The sequence below is a fragment of the Bombina bombina genome, chromosome 4 (genome assembly GCF_027579735.1).
Source record: "Bombina bombina isolate aBomBom1 chromosome 4, aBomBom1.pri, whole genome shotgun sequence".
Classification (NCBI taxonomy): domain Eukaryota; kingdom Metazoa; phylum Chordata; class Amphibia; order Anura; family Bombinatoridae; genus Bombina; species Bombina bombina.
In genome coordinates this window covers 115364098-115390779 of record NC_069502.1, presented here as the reverse complement: position 1 = coordinate 115390779, position 26682 = coordinate 115364098, and the positions used below count along the sequence as shown (strand labels likewise).

The 26682-nt window shown below is 38.0% G+C and overlaps 1 protein-coding gene across 2 annotated transcripts in view; it reads right to left on the bottom strand.

The window, feature by feature from the left end:
* The window catches only part of SLC25A27 (solute carrier family 25 member 27), an 82739-nt gene extending 64421 nt beyond the window's left edge, over nucleotides 1-18318 (bottom strand). For both annotated transcript variants that reach the window (XM_053709603.1, XM_053709604.1), the window contains exons 1-5: nucleotides 18106-18318; nucleotides 15849-16037; nucleotides 12608-12692; nucleotides 9379-9501; nucleotides 9124-9236 (exon numbers count right to left, since the gene is read on the bottom strand). In XM_053709603.1, coding sequence (XP_053565578.1) covers nucleotides 9124-9236; nucleotides 9379-9501; nucleotides 12608-12692; nucleotides 15849-16037; nucleotides 18106-18208 — 613 coding nt within the window. In that variant the 5' untranslated portion in view covers nucleotides 18209-18318. The remainder of the gene's footprint in view (nucleotides 1-9123; nucleotides 9237-9378; nucleotides 9502-12607; nucleotides 12693-15848; nucleotides 16038-18105) is intronic.
* Between the last annotated feature and the right edge of the window lie 8364 nt (nucleotides 18319-26682).

Sequence of the window (26682 nt, the reverse complement as noted above, 5' to 3'; positions counted from 1 at the left end):
GTAATTTTACTCTTACTAATTTACTGTACCCACACATATTATATACCGTTTTCTCGCCATTAAATGGACTTTCTAAAGATACCATTTTTTTCATCATATCTTATAATTTAATTTAAAAAAAATATAAAATATGAGGAAAAAATGGAAAAAAACACACTTTTTCTAACTTTGACCTCCAAAATCTGTTACACATCTACGACCACCAAAAAACACCCATGCTAAATAATTTCTAAATTTTGTCCTGAGTTTAGAAATACCCAATGGTTACATGTTGTTTGCTTTTTTTGCAAGTTATAGGGCAATAAGTACAAGTAGCAATTTGCTATTTCCAAACCACTTTTTTTCAAAATTAGCGCTAGTTACATTGGAACACTGATATCTGTCCGGAATCTCTGAATATCCCTTGACATCTATATTTTTTTTTTTAGAAGACAACCCAAAGTATTGATTTATGCCCATTTTGGTATATTTCATGCCACCATTTCACTGCCAAATGCAAGCAAATAAAAAAAATCGTTCACTTTTTCACAAATTTTGTCACAAACTTTAGGTTTCTCGCTGAAATTATTTACAAACAGTTTGTGCAATTATGGCACACATGGTTGTAAATGCTTCTCTGGGATCCCCTTTGTTCAGAAATAGTAGACATATATGGCTTTGGCATTGTTTTTGGTAATTAGAAGGCCACTAAATGCCGCTGTGCACCACACATGCATTATGCCCAGCAGTGAAGGGGTTAATTAGGGATCTTGTAGGGACCTTGAAGGGTTAATTTTAGCTTTAGTGTAGTAGACAACCCAAAGTATTGATCTAGGCCCATTTTGGTATATTTCATGCCACCATTTCACCGCCAAATGCGATAAATAAATAAAAAAGTGACATTTTTCACAATTTTAGGTTTCTCACTGAAATTATTTACAAACAGCTTGTGCAATTATGGCACAAATGGTTGTAAATGCTTCTCTGGGATCTCCTTTGTTCAGAAATAGCAGACATATATGGCTTTGGCGTTGCTTTTTGGCAATTAGGAGGCCGCTAAATGCTGCTGCGCACCACACTTGTATTATGCCCAGCAGTGAAGGGGTTAATTAGGTAGCTTGTAGAGAGCTTGCAGGGTTAATTTTAGCTTTAGTGTAGAGATTAGCCTCCCACCTGACACATCCCACCCCCTGATCCCTCCCAACAGCTCTCTTCCCTCCCCCACCCCACAATTGTCCCCGCCATCTTAAGTACTGGCAGAAAGTCTGCCAGTACTAAAATAAAAGGTGTTTTTTTTTTTGTTTTTTTTTTTTAATTATTCAGCTGTGATGGACCCCTGCCTTAACCCCCAACATCCCTGATCCCCCCCCCCAAACAGCTCTCTAACCCCCCCCACCTACCTATTTGCCACCAGTTTTCCCCAAAAAATAAAGTGGTTTTTTTTTTTTTTTTTTGGCCTTTTTTTCCGTTTTTTCTGTAGTGTAGCTGCCCCCCCAGTACCCCCACCCCCCTAACCCTACCAGATCCTATTATTTTTTTTAAAAAACAAAAGTTTGCTGCCCCCCCTCCCTCTTAATAGAAATCATTGGTGGCAGTGTTTGCTGCGCGCGCACACGCAGGCCCCCCCTCTGCACGCTCCCGGCATCCGGCGTGCACAATGTACTTGTAGTAACCGGATGCCGGGTAGCGATGGGCCGCCCACCCTCCTCCCTTGTAAGCTCCCACCCACCAACGAACGGCCCCATCGCTACCGGTGCAGAGAGGGCCACAGAGTGGCTCTCTCTGCATCGGATGCTTGTTAAAGGGTATTGCAGGATGCCTCAATAACGAGGCATCACTGCAATACCCTGAGAGCTGCTGGAAGCGATTGCGATCGCTTCCAGCACTCTCTTAAACAACTGACGTACCAGGTACGTCCATTGTCACTAACTGCTAGTTTTTGCAGGACGTACCTGGTACGTCAGTTGTCATTAAGGGGTTAAAATCTTTGTCTGCAGATGTTACATCCAAGTTCAAGCTTTTATCTTTGCCTTATAAGGGTAAAACCTTGTTTGGTCCAGGTTTGGCTCAAATAATTTCCAACATTACAGGTGGAAAGGGCTCTTTCCTACCTCAGGATAAAAAGAGTTCTAATTTTCTTTCCTTTCGTAACTTTAAGGGACAGAACTCTTCCTCTTCCAAATCGGATCAATCCAAGTCTTCATGGAGGTCCGGTCAGCCTTGGATTAAAGGGAAGTAAGCCAAGAAGCCTTCCGCTGATTCCAAAACAACATGAAGGGGCAGTCCCCGATCCTGTAGTGGATCAAGTGGGGGGGCAGGCTTTCTTTTTTTCGGCAGGCTTAGATACGCAATGTCACAGATGCCGGGGCCATAGACATAGTATCCTACGATTACAGAATAGGATTAAAATCTTGCCCTCCCAGGGGCAGATTCCATCTGTCAAGGTTATCTGCGAACCAGTTAAAGACAGATGCCTTCCTAAATTGCGTAAAGGACCTATCATCCCTGGGAGTGATTGTTCCAGTTTCTCTAGAGGAACAGGGTTTAGGATTGTATTCAAATCTATTTGTAGTTCCAAAAAAGGAGGGCACTTTCCATCCCATTCTGGACCCAAAGTGTCTAAACCAAATCCTCACGGCTCCGTCCTTCAAAATGGAACCATCCGGTCCATTCTTCCTTTGGTTCAAGAGGGTCAATTCATGACGACCATAGATCTGAAGGGCGCGTATCTTCATGTTCCCATTCACAGAGATCATTACCAGTATCTGAGGTTTGCCTTCCTAAACAAACATTTTCAGTTTTTTGCCCTTTCCGTTTGGCCTTGCTGCAGCTCCCAGAATTTTCACAAAGGTTCTGAGGGTTCTTCTGGCAGTAGTCAGGTCTCAGGGCATTGCTGTGGCACCTTATCTGGACGACATCTTGGTTCAAGTGCCATCTTTTTATCAATCAAGATCTCATACAGAGATGTTGTTATCAATTCTATGTTACCACGAGTGAAAAGTGAATCTGGGGAAGATTTCCCTTGTACCAGATACAAGGGTATGTTTCTTAGGAACTATTATAAATTCCCTGTCCATGAAGATTTTTCTGACGGACGTTAGAAAATCCAAACTTCTTGCTTCATGCCTTTCTCTCCAGTCTACGATTCGTCCATCAGTGGCTTAATGCATTGAGGTGATTGGTCTGATGGTTGCTTCTATCAACATCATTCCTTTTGCTCGTTTCCATCTGAGACCTCTGCAACTTTGCATGCTCAGTCAATAGAGCGGAGACCATTCAAATCTTTTGCAGAGGATAGTTCTGGATCCTCTAACAAGAGACTCTCTCTTGTAGTAATTGTCTCAGGATCATCTATCTCGGGGCACGTATTTCCAGAGACCTTCCTGGGTGATTGCGACCACGGATGCCAGTCTATTAGGCTGGGGAGCGGTTTGGGGCTCCTTAAGGGTGCAGGGTCTGTGGACTCAGGAGGAGTCTTCTCTTCCTATAAACATCTTAGAGTTGGGAGCAATCTTCAATGCTTTTACAGCCTGGCCTCAACTAGCCTTGTTCTGGTTTATCAGATTTAAGTAGGACAACATCACTTCAGTACAAACTGATTGTTACTAAGGCACTACTAAAATGTAATGCAGGAATATTGTTTCTTATAAGATTAGTCAGATAGCTTAATGTGCTGCAAACAACAAATGAAAGATCGGGGTGCTGTGTACTGGAATTATGGCTAGAAAGAATCAGTAAACAACTGATGTTGAGGTACACCTGAATAGTACTTTCCAGGTGTACCTCAACATCAGTTGTTTACTGATTCTTTCTAAACATCACTTCAGTAGCCTACATCAATCACCAGGGAGGAACTCGGAGCTCCTTAGCAATGAAGGAGGTCACTCGCATTCTTCAGTGGGCAGAGTCTCTAGATTGTCATCTCTCTGCCATCTACATTCCAGGGGTGGACAACTTGGTAGCGGATTTTCTAAGCAGGCAGACCTTTTATCCCGGAGAGTGGGCTCTCCACCCAGAGGTTTTCACAATGATAACACTCAGGTGGGGGGTCCAGAGTTGGATCTGATGGAGTGTCGTCAAAACACCAAACTTCCAAAGTACTGTTCAAGGTCAAGAGATCCTCAAGCCGTTCTGATAGACGCTCTGGCGGTTCCTTTGATCTTCAATCTAGCATACCTGTTTCCTCCGTTTGCCCTCCTTCCATGAGTCATTGCTCATGTCAAGCAGGATAGAGCGTCTGTGATCCTAATAGCTCCTGCATGGCCTTGCAGGATCTGGTTCGCGGATCTGATAAAGATGTCATCTCTTCCACCTTGAAAGTTGCCTCTGAGGAAGGACCTTCTACTTCAGGGTCTCTTCCTTCATCCAAATCTAGATTCTCTGAAGCAGACTGCCTAGGGATTGAACGCCTAGTTTTAGCTAGACGTGGTTTTTCTGAGAAAGTCATAGATACTATGCTTCAGACTCGTAAGATTTACCATAGGGTATGGTGTAAATACCTTTTTTGGTGTGATTCAAAGGGGTTCTCTTGGAACAGAGTAAAAGTTCCTTGAATTTTGGCTTTTCTTCAGGAAGGCCTGAGGTTTGTCAGTCAGTACTCTGAAGGGTCAGATTTCGGCATTGGCTATTCTTCTGCACAAACGTCTGTCAGTTCTGCCAGATGTTCAATCTTTTGTTCAGGCTTTGGTCATAATTAAGCCTGTGTTTAAATCGTTTGCTCCTCCTTGGAGCATTAATCTTTTTCTTAAAGTTTTGCAGCAAGCTCAGTTTGAGTCGATGCATTCTGTTGATATTAAATTACTATCTTGGAAGGTTTTGTTTCTTATAGCTATTGCTTCTGCTCGCAGAGTCTCTGAGCTTTCGGCTCTGCAGTGTGAATCCCCTTACCTCGTTTTTCATGTTGATAAGGCGGTCCTTCGTACTAAGCTAGGGTTTCTCCCTAAGGTAGTGTCGGATCACAATATTAAATCAGGAAATTGTTGTTCCTTCTTTTTGTCCTAATCCTTCTTCCCAGAAGGAATGTCTTTTGCATAATTTGGATGTTGTGTGTGCTGTAAATTTTTTTTTTTTTTTTTTTTTTTATTCTTTTTATTGAAATTTTGAATAATAGTACAGTATCGATATAGTAAGAGGATACATAGAGCAGTTACAATTGACTGTAAGTAAAAAAAAATTAAATATGCATGTATATTACACCACAAATAACTGATTTAGAGTTAAGCAATAATAACGGATACATAGCAATACAACAAATGGAAACAAAAAAGGAAGAAAAGAAAAAGGAGGTAAAAAACCTCTCATATGTGCAATTAACAATCTATGTTAAGTATGACCTATACTACTCTGTTTACCTATTGATGTCATGCTTCTGTATTGGTAAGGGAGATATTATCTGGGTTTTGTGGGCTCGTTTCCTATATAAACCTCATATCATAATAGAAGTCCCAACGATTGACAAAGAGGTAGAAATATCTCTCTAAAGATAGATTAAGTGAGAACTGTGTATACCAGTCCGAGAGTGTAGGGACATGTGCCTGCTTCCACAATCTAGGGATTAGTTTGTTTTGCACTATTTATTGCTAGGTGTAGTAGTGATGTGTGTAGTTTTGATTGTACTTTGGGAATGTCATGGAATAGGAAAATTAGGGGGTCCAGTGGTAAGTCACAACCTAAAATTAGGTTAATTTGAGTTTTTACCGATTCCCAGAATCGTTGAATTAAAAGGCATGACCACCAAATTTGGTATGATGAGCCTATTTGTTTGCATAGTCTCCAACAACGGTCTGACGCTTGAGGGAACATGTATTTCAGTCTTTGAGGTGTAAGATACCACCTTGTAAGAAGTTTATAATTAGTCTCCAAAAGTGAAGTAGCATGAGAAGATTTGGTTATGTGTGTGCTGTAAAATTTTACCTTCAAGCAACTAAAGATTTTCGGCAGATTACTGCCTTGTTTGTTGTTTTCTCTGGTAAACAGAGGGGTCAGAAGGCCACTTCTCCCACTCTCTTTGGTTGAGAAGTGTTATTTGCTTAGCTTATGAGACAGCTGGACAACAGAGAGAATTACGGCTCATTCCACTAGAGCAGTCTCATCTGCATGGGCTTTCAAAAATGAAGCCTCTATGGAACAGATTTGCAAGGCGGCCACATGGTCCTCTATTCATACTTTTTCCAAATTTGATACTTTTGCCTTTGGCTGAGGCTTCATATGCGAGAAAGGTTCTTCAAGCTGTGATGCGTTTGGTTTAGGCCCAGCTGTCTTGTTTCTCCCTCCCTTTCATTCTGTGTCCTCTAGCTTGGGTATTGGTTCCCACTAGTAATTAGAATGAATTGTGGACTCTCTATGCCATAGGAAAGAAAACAAAATTTATGCTTACCTGATAAATTTATTTACCCCACCCTTGTTTAAATTCAGACGACAGTTTTTTGTACAAACCTAAGGCACCTCTATAACCTTGTGTTACTTCTTTTTCCGTTCCCTTCGGCCGAATGACTGGGGGTTAGGGGTAAGGGAAGTAATACTTAATAGCTTTGCTGGGGTGCTCTTTGCCGCCTCCTGCTGGCCAGGAGTGAATATTCCACTAGAAATTGGAATTAATCGTGGACTCACTATTGCTGGAAAGAAAGAAATTTATCAGGTAAGCATACATTTTGTTATTACGGTTCTGTGAATTACACCTTTTATTATTATTATTATTATCGGTTATTTGTAGAGCGCCAACAGATTCCGCACCTTGTATTGAGTACAGCAATATTGGGCTATACTCTTTCTTTTAATTCTCATGGTGTGAGGCCACTGTTAGTCCCATTGCTTAAATCACCAAAACATATAGTCCACAGCATCAAACCTTATACAATCATTACTGAATGCTTTTACAGCTTTACAAACAATTAAAATGTGTAAATGTCAACAAGTTAAAAAGGATATGATACAAAATTAACCACAATCTGTTTAAAATATAATGCCATATACTTACAAAGTATATACGACTCTGTATACCGTTTTGTTCAGTAAGAATCCACTAACTTCAATAAATAGCAACAGTGCATTAAATTTGCAGAAATATGTCAAGTTTAAGTTAATATATTTATACACCACAAAAGTTGTGTTAACTTATTTGGTCAGAGCTGCCCAAACTTTCCCATACAGCTGAAATTTATTTCTTCCTTCCCATAATTCCCTGTACATATTACCCATTTAGGGCTAGATTACAAGTGGAGCCCCATTGTTTGTGCAAGAGCAATATCGGGTTTTCAAAACCGCTTGCACGCATGTAAAATTCTACTCATATTACAAGTTGAAAGTAAATGCAAACGTGTGAGCGCAAATGTGATTTACGCGAGAAGTGTCACAAAACACATCAAAATTACATTTAAAAGTACCGTTACTCATAACACCATCTAATAAAAGTTATTATAAAAAAATATTGCACAAAAACATTATAAGGGCTCAAAAATATGAGGTCTCAGGTGTTATAAATATATATATACACACACACATACATATTTAGACATGTATAAGTATGTATTTCTATGTTAAAGCCCTTTGCAGCCTTTTTTTTCCTATGTGCGTACATATGTATTTATATATATATTTGCAGTCAAGTAGATTAAAACATGTAAAATCATATTTATTCAATATTCACATTTAATAAAATTTTAACTATGTATTTACTGTAAATATTATACATTCCAATGTTCTGTGCATAGCATATATGTTTTATTAAAAACATTTTTTTTTTATATACACACAAACACACCTATATATTATCATGTATGTATGTATGTATGTATATATATATATATATATATATAACACATATACACACACACACATAGGTATAAATATACATTTGTGCAAAAAAACATCAGATATATATTTAAATATCTCTTTAAGAATTAATAGAACATATTCTGCTATAAAATTAAATTTGCAATATTATCTTCTTATGTTGTGATTTTAAATAAACGCAATCGTGTTCGCGCGACTTGTGGGTGTTGTTTTTTTTCCCCGGCTCCATTGATGTCTATGGGGGAAATGTGATGTCTACTTTTTACTTTCAACTCGTTATACAAGGGTGAATCTCCGAGCTCAAAAAACCTACTTCTAGCGTGCGCAAAATACCGCTCCACTTGTAATCAGGCCCATACTGTGTTATCATAAAAGTTAGCTTTCATAATGCAACTGAAAAAATATATTGGATTTCTAAACTTTAGGAATCAAACCCTATTGATTTTTTCCAAACACTGCTTTATCTACTCTACACTGTAAGCTATCATGGACTTTTATATCCTTAAGTTTAAAGAGACAAGGACAGAACATTAATGTAATATTAGACAGTGATAATACAGCCAATCAGGATGATCCTGAGGAAGAGAGTGCAGAACTACTGTATATGCACAAATTCAATTGGGCATTGGTAGAATTTGTTTCTCTTTTTGTTAATGACCAAACACACATGGACAGTGCTTCAATCTCTTTCCTAGTTACTAAAAAGCCACCTGGAGCACATTTCAGCATATACTGACTCAAGTGAGAGACTATATTTGTATTGCGCCTAACAAAGTTAAATTAAAACAATGTGCCATACAAGTGAGCAAGGAAAACTTCTGCAAACAATGTGTGAATTTACATTTAATGTAAAAATCAGTTTATATAAACCTTAAAGGGATACTAAACCCAAATGTTTTCTTTCATAAATTTAGACAGATCATACAATTTTAAACAACTTTCCATTTTACTTTTATTATTTAATTTGCTTCCTTCTTTTGATATCCTTTGCTGCTCCTGAGCTTACCTAGATAAACCTTTCAGCAACGAAGCTAGGTTTTAGCTGATGATTGGTGGCTGCATAAATATACCGATTGTCATTGGCTCACCCATGTGTTTAGTTAGAAACCAGTAGTGCATTGTTGCTCCTTCAACAAATGATACCAAGAGAATGAAGCAAATTTGATAATAGAAGTAAACTGGAAAGTTGTTTAAAATTGTATGTTCTACCTAAATCATGAAAGAAAATGGTTGGGTTTAATGTCCCTTTAAAGCAACTACCAATATATTTACACAAGTTGAACTGGAAGTAAGACTTTCTGGTAAAATCTACTTTAGATAATCTCTACACAGGTCTTGTTTCTTTACATTTACCTCCCATATTTACCAGAGCGGCTCTCTGTACATTTGGCACCCAACCTGCCCACAGTCCACGGATTCCTCCCTTGGACACAATTGTCACAAACGCATGGTAAACCCCTCGCACCCTGTAAGAATTGAGTCAATATTGAAAAGTTGTTTTTGTACCTTATATGGAGTTATTAATGGTAACTGGAAGTGAAACAAGCTTATTGATATTAACAAGAACGTCCATGAGAGAATGCAAACACCTATCTATACAGGACTCACCGCAGTGGTTTCCCTTCCAGTCTTCGCTTTCCTTCCATTTGCATCTGAACTTTTACTAAATCTGTTGGACTGGCAAAAAACTGACCAATAGCACCGGCTGTCATTCCCCCTATCACTGCTTTCCTACGGGTTGAAAAAAAGGCATCTTGAAATCCTATTAGCTCAAGTAATTAACTTTGATTTTTTTTTTGTAGCTTATTTCCATAGAAAAACAGTGAATTATACTCTGGTTCTTTTAAAAAGGTTACCCTGTAGAGTGTGCTCAATCTCTGATGTATTTGAGGTCACTATACCTAGCTGATTGTTAGTAAAACAAAATCCTAACCATGTGTCCTAAACATATGGTGTCTGCATTATAAAAAACAGAAGTATTATTATTAATAATATAATAGCAATAGTATTAATATATAATAAAAGTCAGAAAAAATGTTCCAAGAAGTAAATTATGCACCAAGATGTGCAGTTGCCTAACTTTTTTAGGTGGCGTCCTTTGAGAATTCATAAATGTAATTACAAATTTGTTTAAATAACGAATTATCATTCAGATTATGCTCTTCCATTAAATTAACAACTAATGTGTATGTTCTTGCTTACAGCCTCACTCCAGAGTACAGGCATTTGCACATGAAAACCATGTGAAATATGGGCACTTTTCAAACTCACATGCAACGACCGAAAACAAAACATGGATTTTGCTATTTACACAACACTTCCCCAAAAGTATTTATTGTTGTGGGAAACAATACAGGCATGCAATTTTCACACTTAGACAGCCATATTTTCTGGAATTCCCAATCAAAATCCTTACAAATGTGTCTCAGCTACACAAATCGATTACAAAAGTTCTCAATGAGTCAAAAAAGCAGCAAAGAAAAATAGATTTTTAGATTGTTTTTTTGCATTTCTTTCTTAATAAGCGTAAAAATACCTGGCTTGAATTGTATAGAGGCGTATTGTAGTAATATAAGCATGGCCTCACACAGCAGATCTTTTTGAATCTAGCTGAAAATGAAGACAACGCTTTGTAATTTAGCTCCTGGCTCTGTTACCAGTATATTTTTTCTTATCTATAATTCTACTTAGATTAACATCTGGATTCTAACCTGTGCTCAAGTTCAAATATCCTGAAAATCTGGTCTGTTGGGGAGGGCTGAGGAGCGGAAACCCCCTGAAATAGATGCTCGTCCTGCATGTAGCACTTTTTACATTATAGGTCCTGGCTGTCCACATTTGCACTGAGTAAGCAGTGGACACACAGTTGCCAGCTGGTTTAACACCACAACCTCTATAGTTGCAGAAAGTAGTAAGTAACAGTCTTTAATAGCTTTTTCCTGGCTTGCATGAGTGTATCAGCTTGACAACTTGAGGCCTATACCCCATCAGAAGATGTTGTTACCTATTCTGGAAATGCATTTTGTGCGCATTATCCATAAATAAGATATTTCAAATGCTGTCCGGCTTGTCAGAATTCTTAAAAGGGACATTAATCAGTTTGAGATTTTAACATATGATTCATTATGTTTAGTAAAAAAAAAACAAATAAAAAAATTCATACTTGTATTATTTATTTTGCCCTTTTTCCTGTAATTTAACTGTGAAAATAATGGGAACTAGTTTTGAGAACTAGAGATGCACACTACAGGCTCTAATACATATCTGTCCCTACCTGGCATCAGCAGGGGTTAGATAAATTACTGCAAAACTATGCACATTTTACTAACAACGTGACATTACCTAATCTTGTCTACTCCAGTAACAAGTTCCGATTGGCTCCTCCAAATAAGGAAAGTGATAGAGGCAGTTTGGCCATTGAAAAACATATGCAGCAAACACTCCTTAATTTATTCATAAGAATTGCACACTGTATGTTAATTTATTACAAAGCTACACAACATTCTTGTAAGTACAAGCTGTTTTATGTCCCTTTAAGTCAAGCTATTATGTAAGGGTTTTAACATGTTTAAAGGGATAGTAAACCCATTTTTTTCTTTCATGATTCAGATAGAGCATGCAATTTTAAGCAACTTTCTAATTTACCCCTATTATCATTTTTTCTTCGTTCTCTTGGCATCCTTATTTGAAAAAGTAGGAATATAAGTTAAGCCGGGCCATTTTTTGTTTCAGCACCCTGGTTAGTACTTGTGATTGGTGGCTGCATTTACCAAACCAATAAGCAAGTGCAACTCAGGTTCTCAACCAAAAATGGGCCGTCTCTTAAGCTTACATTCCTGCTTTTAAAATAAAGATACCAAGAGAACGAAGAAAATTTGATAATAGGAGTAAATTAGAAAGTTGCTTACAATTGCATGCACTTATATACTGTAAATCTTGCACACACTAAGTAGGAGCTGGTGTCTCAGAAAGTGTGCATATTTAGATAATGGATATAGTTTAATACTATATATTTTTCTTATATTTGTTATTGCAACCCTAACCTAAAAGTACTTTAGCATGTTGATAATAACACTGGTAAAATAATGAAAATTAAGTTTTGGCAAACCCGACTATAAATAAAATGGTTGGTATTTTTCTCTTATGCAAAACTAAGGGACCAGTACATTTCAGCAATCATCCTCCCACCAAGAATACACATTGCTTACTGTATTGGGATCTAATTCAGCAGATTTAACAACCCCATTAACCTTAACCCAGCATAAGGACAAACGTGGGGTGCTGCCAGCACTAGATTAGGTCTGGATTTTGCAAGCAAATAAGCAAAGAGTCAAGGTTCAGAGCTGGCAAGAATAATGACAAATAGCATAGGTTACTAAGAATCATAATACAATAAAATACATGAAAAAGGAGTATAGTTCTATTATTATTATTATCAGGTATTTGTAGAGCGCTAACAGATTCAGCAGCACTATAAAACATAGGCGGTGTACAAGATAACATTTATCGGGATCAAATGGGTAGAGGGCCCTGCCGAGAGTTCTAGTAGCAAACACAGCATTTCTTGTGCAGCACCTGCTATTTGTGCTGAGGGGGGTGGTGTTCCAATGCACAAGAGGGGCAAATAATAGGTCACTTGTCTTCTTAGGCTTTAGGTAATGACTGTGACAATTGGTGATCCACTGCCCACCATGGTTGTTTTTAGTGTGGGCTATTATAGGCCCCTATCTCCCATTCTGATTTAATTAGAGGGGGTGAAACCCCTTTACTTTTTACACGGTCCAGTCTGATTCATTACTAAAGTAAAGCTTGAACTCACAGGAACCTCTGTACGTACCACAATGGGAAAATCTCATCTTCCCCTTTTCCAAGAGGTGATTCTCGAAGATTCTCATAGGCCACCATCCGTACTCCAGAGTACACTAGAAAATAGGATATTACCAGTACTATTAACATATACAGATAATAAATGTGTATTTATTATCTAGCACACTTTGATCATTGAATATATTTATAAGTAGACAACTATCAACAAATAGAAGATTTACTGCTAAATACATTGGAGCGTAGTTGCAACTTTTTTTTTTTCCCATAAAAAAAAAAAAGAAGAAAAAAACATTTAACAAATACAAGTGATTGCTAGGTGGTTTTGTTATATTTGATAAACTTATAATGATTCAAACTATTAAACGTAATAAAATCAGTGTTCTCCACAGGACCTAGGTCATGGGCACACCGCCAGGCTGATTTGGCTGACTACCCGGCTAACATTTTAAGCCAATATGAAGGTAGAATTAACTAATATTAAAAATTTTCTATGTTTTTTTTGCACAGATTATCATTAAAATGAAAGTTAATCCTAGCGTTTGTAAAACACTAGGATAGACCATTGAAACAAAGGGTACTTTCATTCATGAAGTATAATATACTTCATGAAGAAAACACCTTTATTTGTTTCAAGCATTGCCGCACTGAGCTGCTAAGGAAGCCCACGACAGAACATTGTTTTGCTTGAGAAGTAAAGTTTTCACCTCTTAGCCAATAGCCGTGCAGGAAATGCGGCTTGTCTCCCTGTGGCGCCAGATTTCCTGCACGCTATTTGCTAAGAGGTGGAGACGTCACCTCTTGGCAAAATAGCGTTCTGCCGTGGGCTACCTTAGCAGCTCAGTGCGGAAACACTTGAAACAAATAAAAAACCTTTCTGCATGAAGTATGTTATACTTCATGAATGAAAGTCCTCTTCAGGAACGAAACTACAGGGGTGCAGAGGATGTGTGGGGTCCCAGCTTCAAGAATTTAAAAAAAAAAAAAAAAAAAAAATGTTGACCTGCCACTGCCTGCACTGATATCATGTGAGTGTGACATGATGCTTTACTAGTGTCTCTGACTACAGGGGTTAGTCTTTCTGTTTTACCCACTGGTGTTTATGTGTTTGTGTGTGTGTGTATGTAACTATGTGTGTGTGTATGTATGTGACTGTGTGTGTATTTATGCATGTATGTGTATGTGTGTGTGTGTATGTATGTGACTGTGTGTGTATTTATGCATGTATGTGTGTGTATGTTTGTGGAACCAGCAAATTACAGACCTTGTTACTACAGCATGGGGGGAGGGGGTAAACAGTGTCACTATACAGTACCACTATATACAGTACGGGGGGGCTGGACTATGTCACAGACTACTGTGGTCACTTTATAAAGTACTGGGTAGGGTCAGGCCAGCCATCTCATCGGCAGATTACAGACTGTGTCACTGACTCACTATATACAGTACTGGTGGGTTAAACAGTGTCACTATATACAGTAATAGGGGGTCAGACCATCTCACAGACTGTGGGCACAGGGTACCTCCTTTTGCAGACATATAATCTGATTCACTTTTTTTTCTGTGTTAAATATATATATATATATATATATATATATATATATATATATATATATATATATATATAAAAAAAAAGCTATGTATCAAATTCACTTTTTTGGGGGGTGGGGGGGTTGGCCCTTCTTAGATTCTTGCACCTGGGCCCTGTGGTTTCAAGTTACGCCTCTGGTCCCCTTTATTTGTTTCAATGGTCATCCTAGCTTTTCACAAACGCTAGGATTGACTTTCACTTTAAATCAATGTATGTAAAATTATGTAATTAATTTGTGTTATGGATAGCTTAAAGGGACATGATACCCAAATGTTGAAGCACATGCAAGTGATGCAGCATAGCTGTAAAAAGCTGACTAGAAAATACACCTGAACATCTCTATGTAACAAAGGAAGATAGTTTACCTCAAATTTCCTAAGTATTCACACTCCACTGTAAAGAGACTTTAAGCAGCCAGTCAGGATGCTTGTCCCAGGACTTGCAAGTAAGTGTGCATCTGGCATGTGCAGGCACAGTCATGTTATTTTCATATTCAGTTAAAGGGACATTAAAGCAAATTTTTTTCCTTCATGATTTAGATAGAGAATACAATTTTAAACAACATTCCAATGTACTTATTTTATCTAATTTGCCTCATTAAATAGATATTCTTTGTTGACAAAATAACAGTGCACATGGGTGAGCCAATCACACGAGACATCTATGTGAAGCCACCAATCAGAAGCTTCTGAGGCTATCTAGATATGCTTTTCAGCAAAGGATATCAAGAGAACTAAGCAAATTAGATAATAGAAGTAAATTAGAAAGTTGTTTAAAATGTCACGCTGTTTCTAAATCATGAAAGAAAAAAATTGGGTTTCATGTCCCTTTAAAGTAAGACCTATGAATCTCATGAGATTTCAGTGAAAACTCATGAGATCACAGCAAAGGGAAATCATTACCTCAGCACTGCTGATGCCGATTGGCTATTGTTTTTTTTTTTCAACTTATAGCTGGACAGCAGCTGAAGTACAACTGTTTACACAGCACTTACTCTGGTGACCTGAAGAAATTTTGAGGTAAAATATCTTCCTTTTGACATAGAGATGCTCAGGTGATATTTTCATGTCAGCATTTTTCAATTATGCTGCATCACTTTCAAGTGATTTAGCATATGAGTATTATGAGTATTATCCCAAAATGTTGCTTTCAGGATTCAGACAGAACATGTGATTTTAAATAACTTTCAAAAGTGCTTCTATTATCTAAATGTCTTCATTCTCTTGGTATCCATAGTTGAAAAGCATATCTAGATAGGCTCATGAGCAGCAATGCATTACTGGGAGGTAGCTACTGATTTGATTTGTGGCTGCACAAAAATGCCTCTTTTCATTGGTTCACCAGAGATAGCTCCCAGTAGTGCATAGCTGCTTTTTTTATAATAAAAAAAAGGATATCATGAGAATGAAGCAAATTGAATAAAATAAGTGAATTGGAAATTTTATTAAGATCACATGCTCTATTTAAATAATGAAAAATAAAAATGTTGGGTTTTGTATAAATAACAGAAAATGTTATAATATTTAACTGCCCCCACCCAGCTAGCAAAAGTTTCTGTGGAGAACACTGTATGTTTTCTATGGCTATATAAAAATGACTGACATTCTTTTAAACATCTAAACAGATATAGAAGCACCACAAAATTAGCTAAGAACAAACAAACCAATGTGCCGATAGACTGCTGGCGTGGCTCCTTGCCAAAGCTTTAGCAAGCCTTCCTCCTGCACAATGCCGGCTGCTGTACGCACCATCCCTCTGTATGGCACAGATGATCCCCCATCTCCATGATGTTTTGAAGCCAATTCTCCCTGAATCTGCAAACGAGTTTTGGTGAGATCCAGTGGAAATGTCACTAAAAACACAATATATTAATTTACTTGTATTGCAATAAAGACAATTATGTTAGAAGAAAAACAATGTAAGATAATGAAAATGTTGACAGATTATAAAAAAAAATGGCCTAATAGAGGTTACGTTCTGCTGATAACTACAGTTTTTTTACAGTGTTTATAATGCAGATAAGCAATAGAAACAATAATGTTTATAAACTTATTTATGTATAATTGATTATTTCATTTCTAGTCCATAATATCTCCTGGACTATAATGTATCCGGTGAAGAAACATTCCCAGGAATCTGTAGAGGGAATTACTATTGAAAAAAACATAGTGGTCTAGGACAGTGTGCAATTTTTTCTTTCATGATTCAGATAGAGAATAGAATTTTAAACAACATTCCAATTTACTTTTATTATCCAATTTACTTTATTCTTTAGATATCCTTTGTTGAAGTAATAGCAATACACATGGGTAAGCCAATCATCGATGTGGTGCCACCAATCAGCAGCTACTGAGCCTATCTAGATATGATTGTCAGCAAAGGATATCAAGAAAATGAAGCAAATTAGATAATAGAAGTAAATTAGAAAGTTGTTTAAAATTGCATGTTGTTTCTAAATCATGAAAGAAAAAATTTAAGTTTTTATATCCCTTTAAGTACACCTAACAGGCCAGATATGATATCTAAAGTACAGCACAGGTGAAATAATCAGCTTATCAGTAACCAATAGGAATGTGCATTCATCTCTTTTGTTAGCAAACTAATGCCAAAATGGCAGCACCCAGTATGGAGAGGCGGACCTTCCGTATCTGGCACCTTTAAAGGAGCATAAAACCCTTTTTTTTCCTTTTATGATTCAGATAGAACATACAATTATAAACAACTTTCCATTTTACTTCTAATATTAAAATGTATTTGTTTTCTTGTTACCCTTTGTTAAAAAGCAGGGAGGTAATTTCAGGATTATGCCTGTGTCTATATATAACTGCAGTTTTGCAACAATGTTATACATTAACAAGAGCACTAGATGGCAGCACTATTTCCTGTCATTCAGAGCTCCAGACTTGTGCACACTACCTATCTAGATATCTCTTCAACAAAGAATAACATGAGAACAAAGCAAATTTTAGAAAAGAAGTAAATTGGAAAATTGCATTCTCAATCTGAATCATGAAATAAAACGTTTGGGTTTCATGTCCCTTTAAGCTATTAAAACAAGAAAACTGATTTGAAAAGAGCTGCAGGAACAGGATGAAATTCAATAACGTAATATTATTTTGTAGTTGTGCACAGCCGCAATTCAATGGATCAGTTCTAATTAAGATGCGCTGAAACGTACTTTTTAAAATAGCAATGAAATTCTAATACTCTGCTCTCCGGACGCTCACTGCAAAACTTTTGTGAGCTAACGGTTTTGACTGTTCTCCAATCAGCACTCTAGTCGTATGGTACTCTCACACTTACTGTATGATGTTACTGCATATATATATATATGCATGTATACCATACCACAAATTCTTAGCTATTTAAAAACACACACAGTTCCCACTCATATAGCTGCCAACACAATTTGAAGAAAAATACTCCTCTTCTAGGCAACTATTTAATTATTAACCTCTCTAGGAAAAGCCAATATATTAGGTTTCTGTCTGCATATGATGTAGGTGAAATGTGTACAGACCTGAGCAGTGCTGTAGTTCTTACTAATGATTGATTATTGATACAGAGGTGTAGGTGTTCATTTATTTTTGGTTAGCACGATTTCTAAAAAGGAGTTTAAAAGCTAAGGAACGTTATTTTAACTTTTTTTTTAACTTCCAGCTTCATCCATGGATTATGCAAAATGTATATACTTATCAAAATATGGAAAGTGTACTTTTAACACATTTGTTTCCTTTCAAGGGCAATTAAAATGAGTCTATAGTATGGAAGTGTAAATTGTATAATACATTCTTTACAATTATATTGTTGTGTTGCATATAGGCTCAGTAAGCTTGACCAGTTTGCAATTTTGATAAACGCTGATCAACAGCCTGACTTATAAAAGTGCAGCTAAAACAAACATGCTACTTAAAAAGTACCTAATTCGGCCACCGTAGCTGCACAGGCGGACAGGATGAATTTGCTGACCCTTGGCCACCTGTCAGGCAATGGCACAGCCCTCTCCCGCTGTAAGATTGTCATCGCTTTGTGACAAGCCTTCTACATCAGGGGGTGATCCGTACTATCGCTCCACCGTTCACTACACTCATCATCCCTGGAGCATTTGGACAGGAAAAAAAAAATACTGTGGGACTCAGTCAGCTATGCAAGCCACCGTACTTTCGCAAAGCATTATGGGAAATGTAGTCTTCGTTTTAACTGTTGCTATAAAGTCCAAATCGTTTTGTTCCCGTATTATTATTTTTTCTTTTTATTACTCGTCTCTCCAGTAATATGCGCCCCCAAGCAGTGTCCGTTTAGCTTTTTATTTTTACACCGGATTGCTTATATATATATATTCTCCTTCACTTGACTGAGAAATCTTAATCTTCTAATTCTGCATCTCTTACGTCTTACCGTCATGTCTCTGACTCTTATACGGCTATACCTCATCAGATTCATCTCTATGTCTTCCCTCACTTTCTGTATTTGTCTTCTCTTATCCTTCTATCCTCATTCTAGTCCAGAGCCCCTTTATTTCCCTCTTTCTTTTCTTTCTCACGTTTTCACAATACACCTCCTTTATATTCACAATTTATTTTTAAGGATGCCTGTAGGGGCAATATGTTGACTGATGCCTGCCCGCTCCCTTCTACACAGGCTAGATTGTGAACCATGGATATAGGGTCTTCAACATACATGAACAGCAAAACATCATCAAAAAGAGGGGAGAATATATCAAAGTATCACATAACCCTTCAGGCTTAAAGGGACACTGAACCCAAATTTTTTCTTTTGTAATTCCGAAAGAGCATGCAATTTTAAGCAACTTTCTAATTTACTCCTATTATCAATTTTTCTTCGTTCTCTTGCTATCATTATTTGAAAAAGAAGGCATCTAAGCTTTTTTTTGGTTTCAGTACTCTGGACAGCACTTTTTTAGTGGTGGATGAGTTTATCCACCAATCAGCAAGGACAACCCAGGTTGTTCACCAAAAATGGGCCGGCATCTAAACTTACATTCTTGCATTTAAAATAAAGATACCAAGAGAATGAAGAAAATTTGCTAATAGGAGTAAATTAGAAAGTTGCTTAACATTTCATGCTCAATCTGAATCATGAAAGAAAAATTTTGGGTACAGTGTCCCTTTAAAGGGATATGAAACACATTTTTTTTTCTTCTTTCATGATTCAGATAGAGCATTTTAAGCAACTGTCTAATTTACTCCTATTATCCATGTTTCTTCGTTCTCTTGGTATCTTTATTTGAACAATCTGAAATGTAAGCTTAGGAGCTGGCCTTTTTTGGTTCAGAACACTGGGTAGCGCTTGTTGATTGGTGGCTACATTTACCCAAGCGCTAACCAGGTTCTGAACCAAAAATGGGCTGGCTCCTAAGCTTACATTCTTACTTTTTCAAATAAAGATACAAAGAGAACATCAAAAATTAATAATAGGAGCAAATTAGAAAGTTGCTTAAAATTACACGCTCTATCGGAATCATGAAAGTTTAATTTTGATTAAACTATCCCTTTAATTACTGGTTGGCCTAAAACTAAGCAGCTATGGTAACAAATTGCCAATATTTAAAGGGACACTAAACCCAAACATTTTCTTTCATAATTCAAGTAGAGAATAAAATTTTAAACGACATTCCAATTTACTTCTATTATCTAATTTACTTCATTTTTTAGATTTCCTTTGTTGAAGAAATAGCAATTCACATGGGTGAGCCAATCACATGAGGCATCTATGTGCAGCAACCAATCAGCAGCTCCTGAGCATATCTAGATATGCTTTTAAGGAAAGTATATAAAGAGAGTAAAGCAAATTAGATAATAGAAGTTTATTAGAAAGTTGTTTAAAATTGCAGGCTCTTTCTAAATAATTTAAGAAAAGAATTGGGTTTCATGACCCTTTAAAGCAAAACTAGGTGGCCACTAAAACTAAGGTGGGAAAAATAAATAACCAAACACTAACTGGAATAAGAGAGTCAATTAGTCTCATACGGTTAGATTAAATCATATAGAGAGCGAGAGAGTACAGTGTCTACTGAAACATGCACAAAACTATAAGCCTATATGTGTGGTGTGTAATTGCTGACATAATTTATTTATGTATGATATATATCTGTAAATAAGCACCACAGTGCAATAATTCTGCATACAAGACGTAATACATATTTAAAACTGGAATACACTGAAAATCTTTGCAATTTTGTTGTGGGCATTTGCACTCAGTGTACTATTGCTCTGCATATACAGTCTCAGGATTACTGCAGGTTTTCTGTGCTTCTGGAGAAAAAGGGGAAGCAAAGTAAATGACATAAACAGCATTTGTTAAAATAATGTGTGTGTAAATTAGATCTAAATGAGGCTGTGGGGTAAAGAAGCAATATAATGAATAATCAATACCAGACACCCATTGTGCTCCTGTTCCACTACAGAACAGAATATTGTTGGATTAAAATCCAGTAGCATACATACGTATGTATGTATACTTCAGTTACTTGACACATACTCACCTGGAGCAGCACAGGTATGGTTGACTATGTGTTTAACTATGTGTTTAACCTGTTGCTGGTGTTAAACACATAGTAAGCCAATATAATTTGTTTATTTATAAAATTATATACTGAATAGAGCATGTTATTTTTTACACTAATATACTGAAAACTAATAAAAGAACCAATATTTAGTAAACATTTGCCTTGAAATTGTATTTGTGAACAGATTCCACATATTATATGTAGAGTTGGCCAAATGTGTAATCTATCAAGAGTCTGGATAGTTTAGGATCAGGGATAGGCAAAGTGTCCGTACACGGACACTGGTGTCCGTGACTAGTCCTTGCAGTGTCCGCCACAACCTTAGTATATATTTTCTTTCTGATTAAATAATAGGAATACAAATAAAATATGTAGTGTGAATAAAGATACTGGCTTGTCAAAAGACTGCTAGTGATATTGGGTGATACGTTATGGAATAAAGTCTGAGTTAAATAATGGATGTGTATCTGCACCTGTATAATAACACCTAGCTCTATACAAAGACACAGTAGTGACACTGGCTCATGTGTATAGACAGACAAGGGCTGGTTATAGGATCAGTGGTATCTGCATCAGTATAATAACACCCAGCACTATATAATGACACAGTAGTGACACTGGCTCATGGTTATAGCCAGAGGAGGGCTGGTTATAGGATCAGTGGTATCTGCATCAGTATAATAACACCCAGCACTATATAATGACACAGTAGTGACACTGGCTCATGTGTATAGACAGACAAGGGCTGGTTATAGGATCAGTGGTATCTGCATCAGTATAATAACACCCAGCACCATATAATGACACAGTAGTGACACTGGCTCATGGTTATAGCCAGAGGAGAGCTGGTTATAGGATCAGTGGTATCTGTATCAGTATAATAACACCCAGCACCATATAATGACACAGTAGTGACACTGGCTCATGGTTATAGCCAGAGGAGAGCTGGATATAGAATCAGTGGTATCTGCATCAGTATAATAACACCCAGCACTATATAATGACACAGTAGTGACACTAGCACATGGGTATAGCCAGAGGAGGGCTGGTTACAGGATCAGTGGTATCTGCATCAGTATAATAACACAAAGCACTATATAATGACACAGTAGTGACACTAGCACATGGGTATAGCCAGAGGAGGGCTGGTTATAGGATCAGTGGTATCTGCATCAGTATAATAACACCCAGCACTATATAATGACACAGTAGTGACACTGGCTCATGGTTATAGCCAGAGGAGGGCTGGTTATAGGATCAGTGGTATCTGCATCAGTATAATAACACCCAGCACTATATAATGACACAGTAGTGACACTAGCACATGGGTATAGCCAGAAGAGGGCTGGTTATAGGATCAGTGGTATCTGCACCAGTATAATAACACCCAGCACTATATAATGACACAGTAGTGACACTAGCACATGGGTATAGCCAGAGGAGGGCTGGTTATAGGATCAGTGGTATCTGCACCAGTATAATAACACCCAGCACTATATAATGACACAGTAGTGACACTGGCACATGGGTATAGCCAGAGGAGGGCTGGTTATAGGATCAGTGGTATCTGCATCAGTATAACACCCAGCACTATATAATGATTCAGTAGTGACACTGGCACATGGGTATAGCCAGAGGAGGGCTGGTTATAGGATCAGTGGTATCTGCATCAGTATAATGACACCCAGCACTATATAATGACACAGTAGTGACACTGGCTCATGGGTATAGCCAGAGGAGGGCTGGTTATAGGATCAGTGGTATCTGCATCAGTATAATAACACCCAGCACCATATAATGATACAGTAGTGACACTGGCTCATGGGTATAGCCAGAGGATGGCTGGTTATAGGATCAGTGGTATCTGTATCAGTATAATAACACCCAGCACCATATAATGATACAGTAGTGACACTGGCTCATGGGTATAGCCAGAGGATGGCTGGTTATAGGATCAGTGGTATCTGTATCAGTATAATAACACCCAGCACCATATAATGATACAGTAGTGACACTGGCTCATGGGTATAGCCAGAGGAGGGCTGGTTATAGGGTCAGTGGTATCTGCATCAGTATAATAACACCCAGCACTATATAATGACACATTAGTGAGACTGGCTCATGGGTATAGCCAGAGGAGGGCTGGTTATAGGGTCAGTGGTATCTGCATCAGTATAATAATACCCAGCACTATATAATGACACATTAGTGAGACTGGCTCATGGGTATAGCCAGAGGAGGGCTGGTTATAGGGTCAGTGGTATCTGCATCAGTATAATAACACCAAGCACTATAAAATAATGTTTTTAATTTCAAATGTACCTTGGTGTCCTTCACTAAGGTCTGTATTTGGGAAAATGTCCACCACAGCCTTTGTCTGTGCCTATTCCTGTTTAGGATATAGTGTTACAGACTGAGGAAAAGAAATCCACCTGTTTAAATCAACCTTAGGGCACTTAAAGGGACATAAAACCCAAAATGTTTCTTTCATGATTTAGTTAGGACATACAATTTTAAACAATTTTCCAGTTTACTTCTATTATCAAATTTGCTTAATTCTCTTGGTATCATTTGTTGAAGGAGCAGTAATGCGCTACTGGTTTCTATCTGAACACATGGGTGAGCCAATGACAATCGGTATATATATATGCAGCCACCAATCAGCAGCTAGAACCTAGGTTCTTTGCTGCTCCTGAGCTTACTTAGATAAACCTTTCAGCAAAGGATAACAAGAGAAGGAAGCAAATTAAACAATATAATTAAATTGGAAAGTTGTTTAACATTGTATGTTCTGTCTAAATCATGACTGTCTAATTCTGACTTTACTGTCCCTTTTAAGAGTCAATCACAATCTATCAGATGATTTGTTATCAGCAGGGTTTTTTTCTCAGAGCTGCAAGCTTATTTTTGGCTTGCTGATAAAACCTCTTTTTAATATGGACAAAATTTGCTCAGTGATCATAATCAATTTTACCAATACTTTTCTTTTCAACAGCTTTTCAAGACCATTTTACACTTATGGAATTCGACACCTAAAGGCTCTTAATAAAGTCCCAAAACTGACCTTTTTGACATCTTTGCAAGTGTCCCAACACAATCTAGAATAATTATATTATGTTGCACATGCGCAAGATACTCTGGAATGGCCATATTATATGAAACATCTTAGAGATGTATTAACAATACATGGTATAGATTCACTAAAGCTCTATTCATCACTATTGTATAGGACGTCTGCAGTGGGCAGGACTCACATTTACATATTTATATGTACAGCTAAGAGTATCTTCAGGAAAGGTGAGATGAGCTCCCCAACAGCTAGAAATGGTGTGGAGCAATCTCTTTCTGTTAGCGTTTATTTCTAAGTCACATGGGGTTGTGCAATCTGTATTGTTCAAAAGGAACCTTTTGCAATCCAATTCTATGATCACCACTGGTAAACCATCTGTGGCCCTCTCTGCATCGGGCAGTGCTGTTGCCGATCGTTGGTGGTGTGGGAGGGTTAGGAGGGAGGCAGGTTGGCGGCCCATCGCTAGAGGGGGGCGGGAGCGGGTGGGACCGCTGCGTTACAGAATTTTAGAGCAGCAGTAAGTGGGAAGGAGGGAGACAGGGCTCTTATAGTGGAGGGGTGATTAGTCGGTGGGAAAGCGATCTGGGAGGGGGGAGGGTAATGAGGGGGGGCAGCTACACTACAGAAAAAAACATTATTATTATAAAATAAAACTAAATTGATGGATAACTGGGTACTGGCAGACAGCTGCAAGTACCTAAGATGGCGGGAATTAGAAGGGGGAGGGTTAGAGAGCTTTTTGGGAGGTATCAGGGACGTGGGAAGGTAAGGGGGTAATCATACACTAAGGAAAATAATAATAGTACTTAAAATAGGGGTGACCATTGGGGGGTGGGGGAGGGAAGAGAGCTGTTTGAGAGGGATCAGAGGGTGGGAAGTGTCAGGTGGAAGACTAACCTTTACACTAAAGCTAAAATTAACCTTACTAGCGACCTAATTAACCCCTTCTAATTACCGAAAAGCAATGGCAAAGCCATATATGTCTGCTATTTCTGAAAAAATGGGATCCCAGAGAAGCTTTTACAATCATTTGTGCCATAATTGCACAAGCAGTATGTAAATCATTTTAGTAAGAAACCCAAAGTTTGTGAAAAAGTTAATGTTTTTTTTTTATTTGATCGCATTTGGCGGTGAAATGGTGGCATGAAATATACCAAAATGAGCGTAGATTAATACCTTGGGTTGTCTACTAAAAAAAATATATATATAGTTTTGATGGGTAAATAAAAAAAACACTATTTCTGTTTAAATGTAGTGATGGCAAAAGTGCTAAAAATGCTCTGTTCTTTTAGGGAAGTCTTAGGGGCATATGTATCAAGCTCCGAATGGAGCTTTGATGCCCCGTGTTTCTGGCGAGCCTGCAGACTCACCAGAAACAGCAGTTATGAAGCAGCGGTCACAAAGACCGCTGCTCCATAACCTGTCCGCTTGCTCTGAGCAGGCAGACAGACATCGCCGCAATTCAACCCGATCGAGTACAATCGGGTTGATTGACACCCCCTGCTGTCAGCCGATTGGCCGCGAGTCTGCAGGGGGCGGAGTTGCACCAGCAGCTCTTGTGAGCTGCTGGTGCAATGCTGAATACGGAGAGCGTATTGCTCGCCGTATTCAGCGATGTCTGTCGGACCTGATCCGCACTGTTGTATCAGGTCCGACAGACATTGATAACTAGAGGCCTATGTATGAACTGCCCGGTCCTTAAGGGGTTAAACAACTTTCCAATTTACTTCCATTAACAAAATATGCATAGTCTTTTTATATTTACACTTTTTGAGTCACCAGCTCCTACTGAGCATGTGCAAGAATTTACAGAATGGAGTAGAAATAGACATAACTTAAATTTGTCAGAAAAAAATCTGCTACTCATTTGAAGTTCAGACTAAGTGCTATTGCATTGTCTTTTTATCATGCATTTGTTGATTTATCCCTTAGTGACCAGACCATTTTTCAATTTTCTTACCATTAAAGTAAAGGTCAATTTTCATGTGAAAGTGCCCGGTTTTTAAAAAAACTGTTAAAAACAGCTGACATTGCACCGGATTTTAAAAATACTTACCTTTTTCTTCTGAAACACCGGATCGCCATTCTGAAACGATGCCCCGCCTGCTTCTTCCTGGTTAACTTACCCAGCAATGACGACACCGGCTACCTCCAATCACGGCGTTGCCTCAGGCCGTGATTGGAGGATGCCGGAATCGTCATTGCTGACGTATGAAGAGGCTTGCGACGGGCTAGTGAAGCGCTGGAGCGGCTTCAAGAAGAAAAGGTAAGTATATATTTTAAGAAAAGGGTGATAATGTAAACTTTCATGAATAAAAGAGCCCGTTTTTAATAGTTTTTTTAAAAACCGGGCACTCATTCTTGAAAGTTTACCTTCACTTTAAGGCAGGGGCGGTTCTACACAGGGGCCAGTGCCCCTGTAAAAATATTCGTGGCCCCCCCGGAGCTGGCCACTGAGCTGACTGAAAAATACCGGACAAGATCAAGGCTATTTATCTGCTTCCCTGTCCCTGAAACGCTGTCTAGTAAAAGCGTGGGGTTAAAATAGTGAAGTAAAACTTGTGCCCCCTACCCTTTCAAAGATGTGCTACAGTTCCTGTGTTGTTGTGGGGGCGGGGCGTCTTACAGCTGCAGTCTGCAGACAAGAGTTCCAGAAGTGTCACTGGTTGGTTTTGCAGACGTTCTCTCTAGCCTGTACACTGCCAGAACAGAAGAGATGTAAGTCTCTCATCTCCACAACTCAGTCTGTAATGACTGCTGGAGTGTTTTCCTTATTTTTCTAATGTATGTAAATAATTATTTGACACCATTTTCATTGAATGTGCTATCTGAACTATGTAGCACTAGTTAAGTGCATAGTCTTCTTTTTTTTAATTTTATTTTTTTCTACTCAGTGTG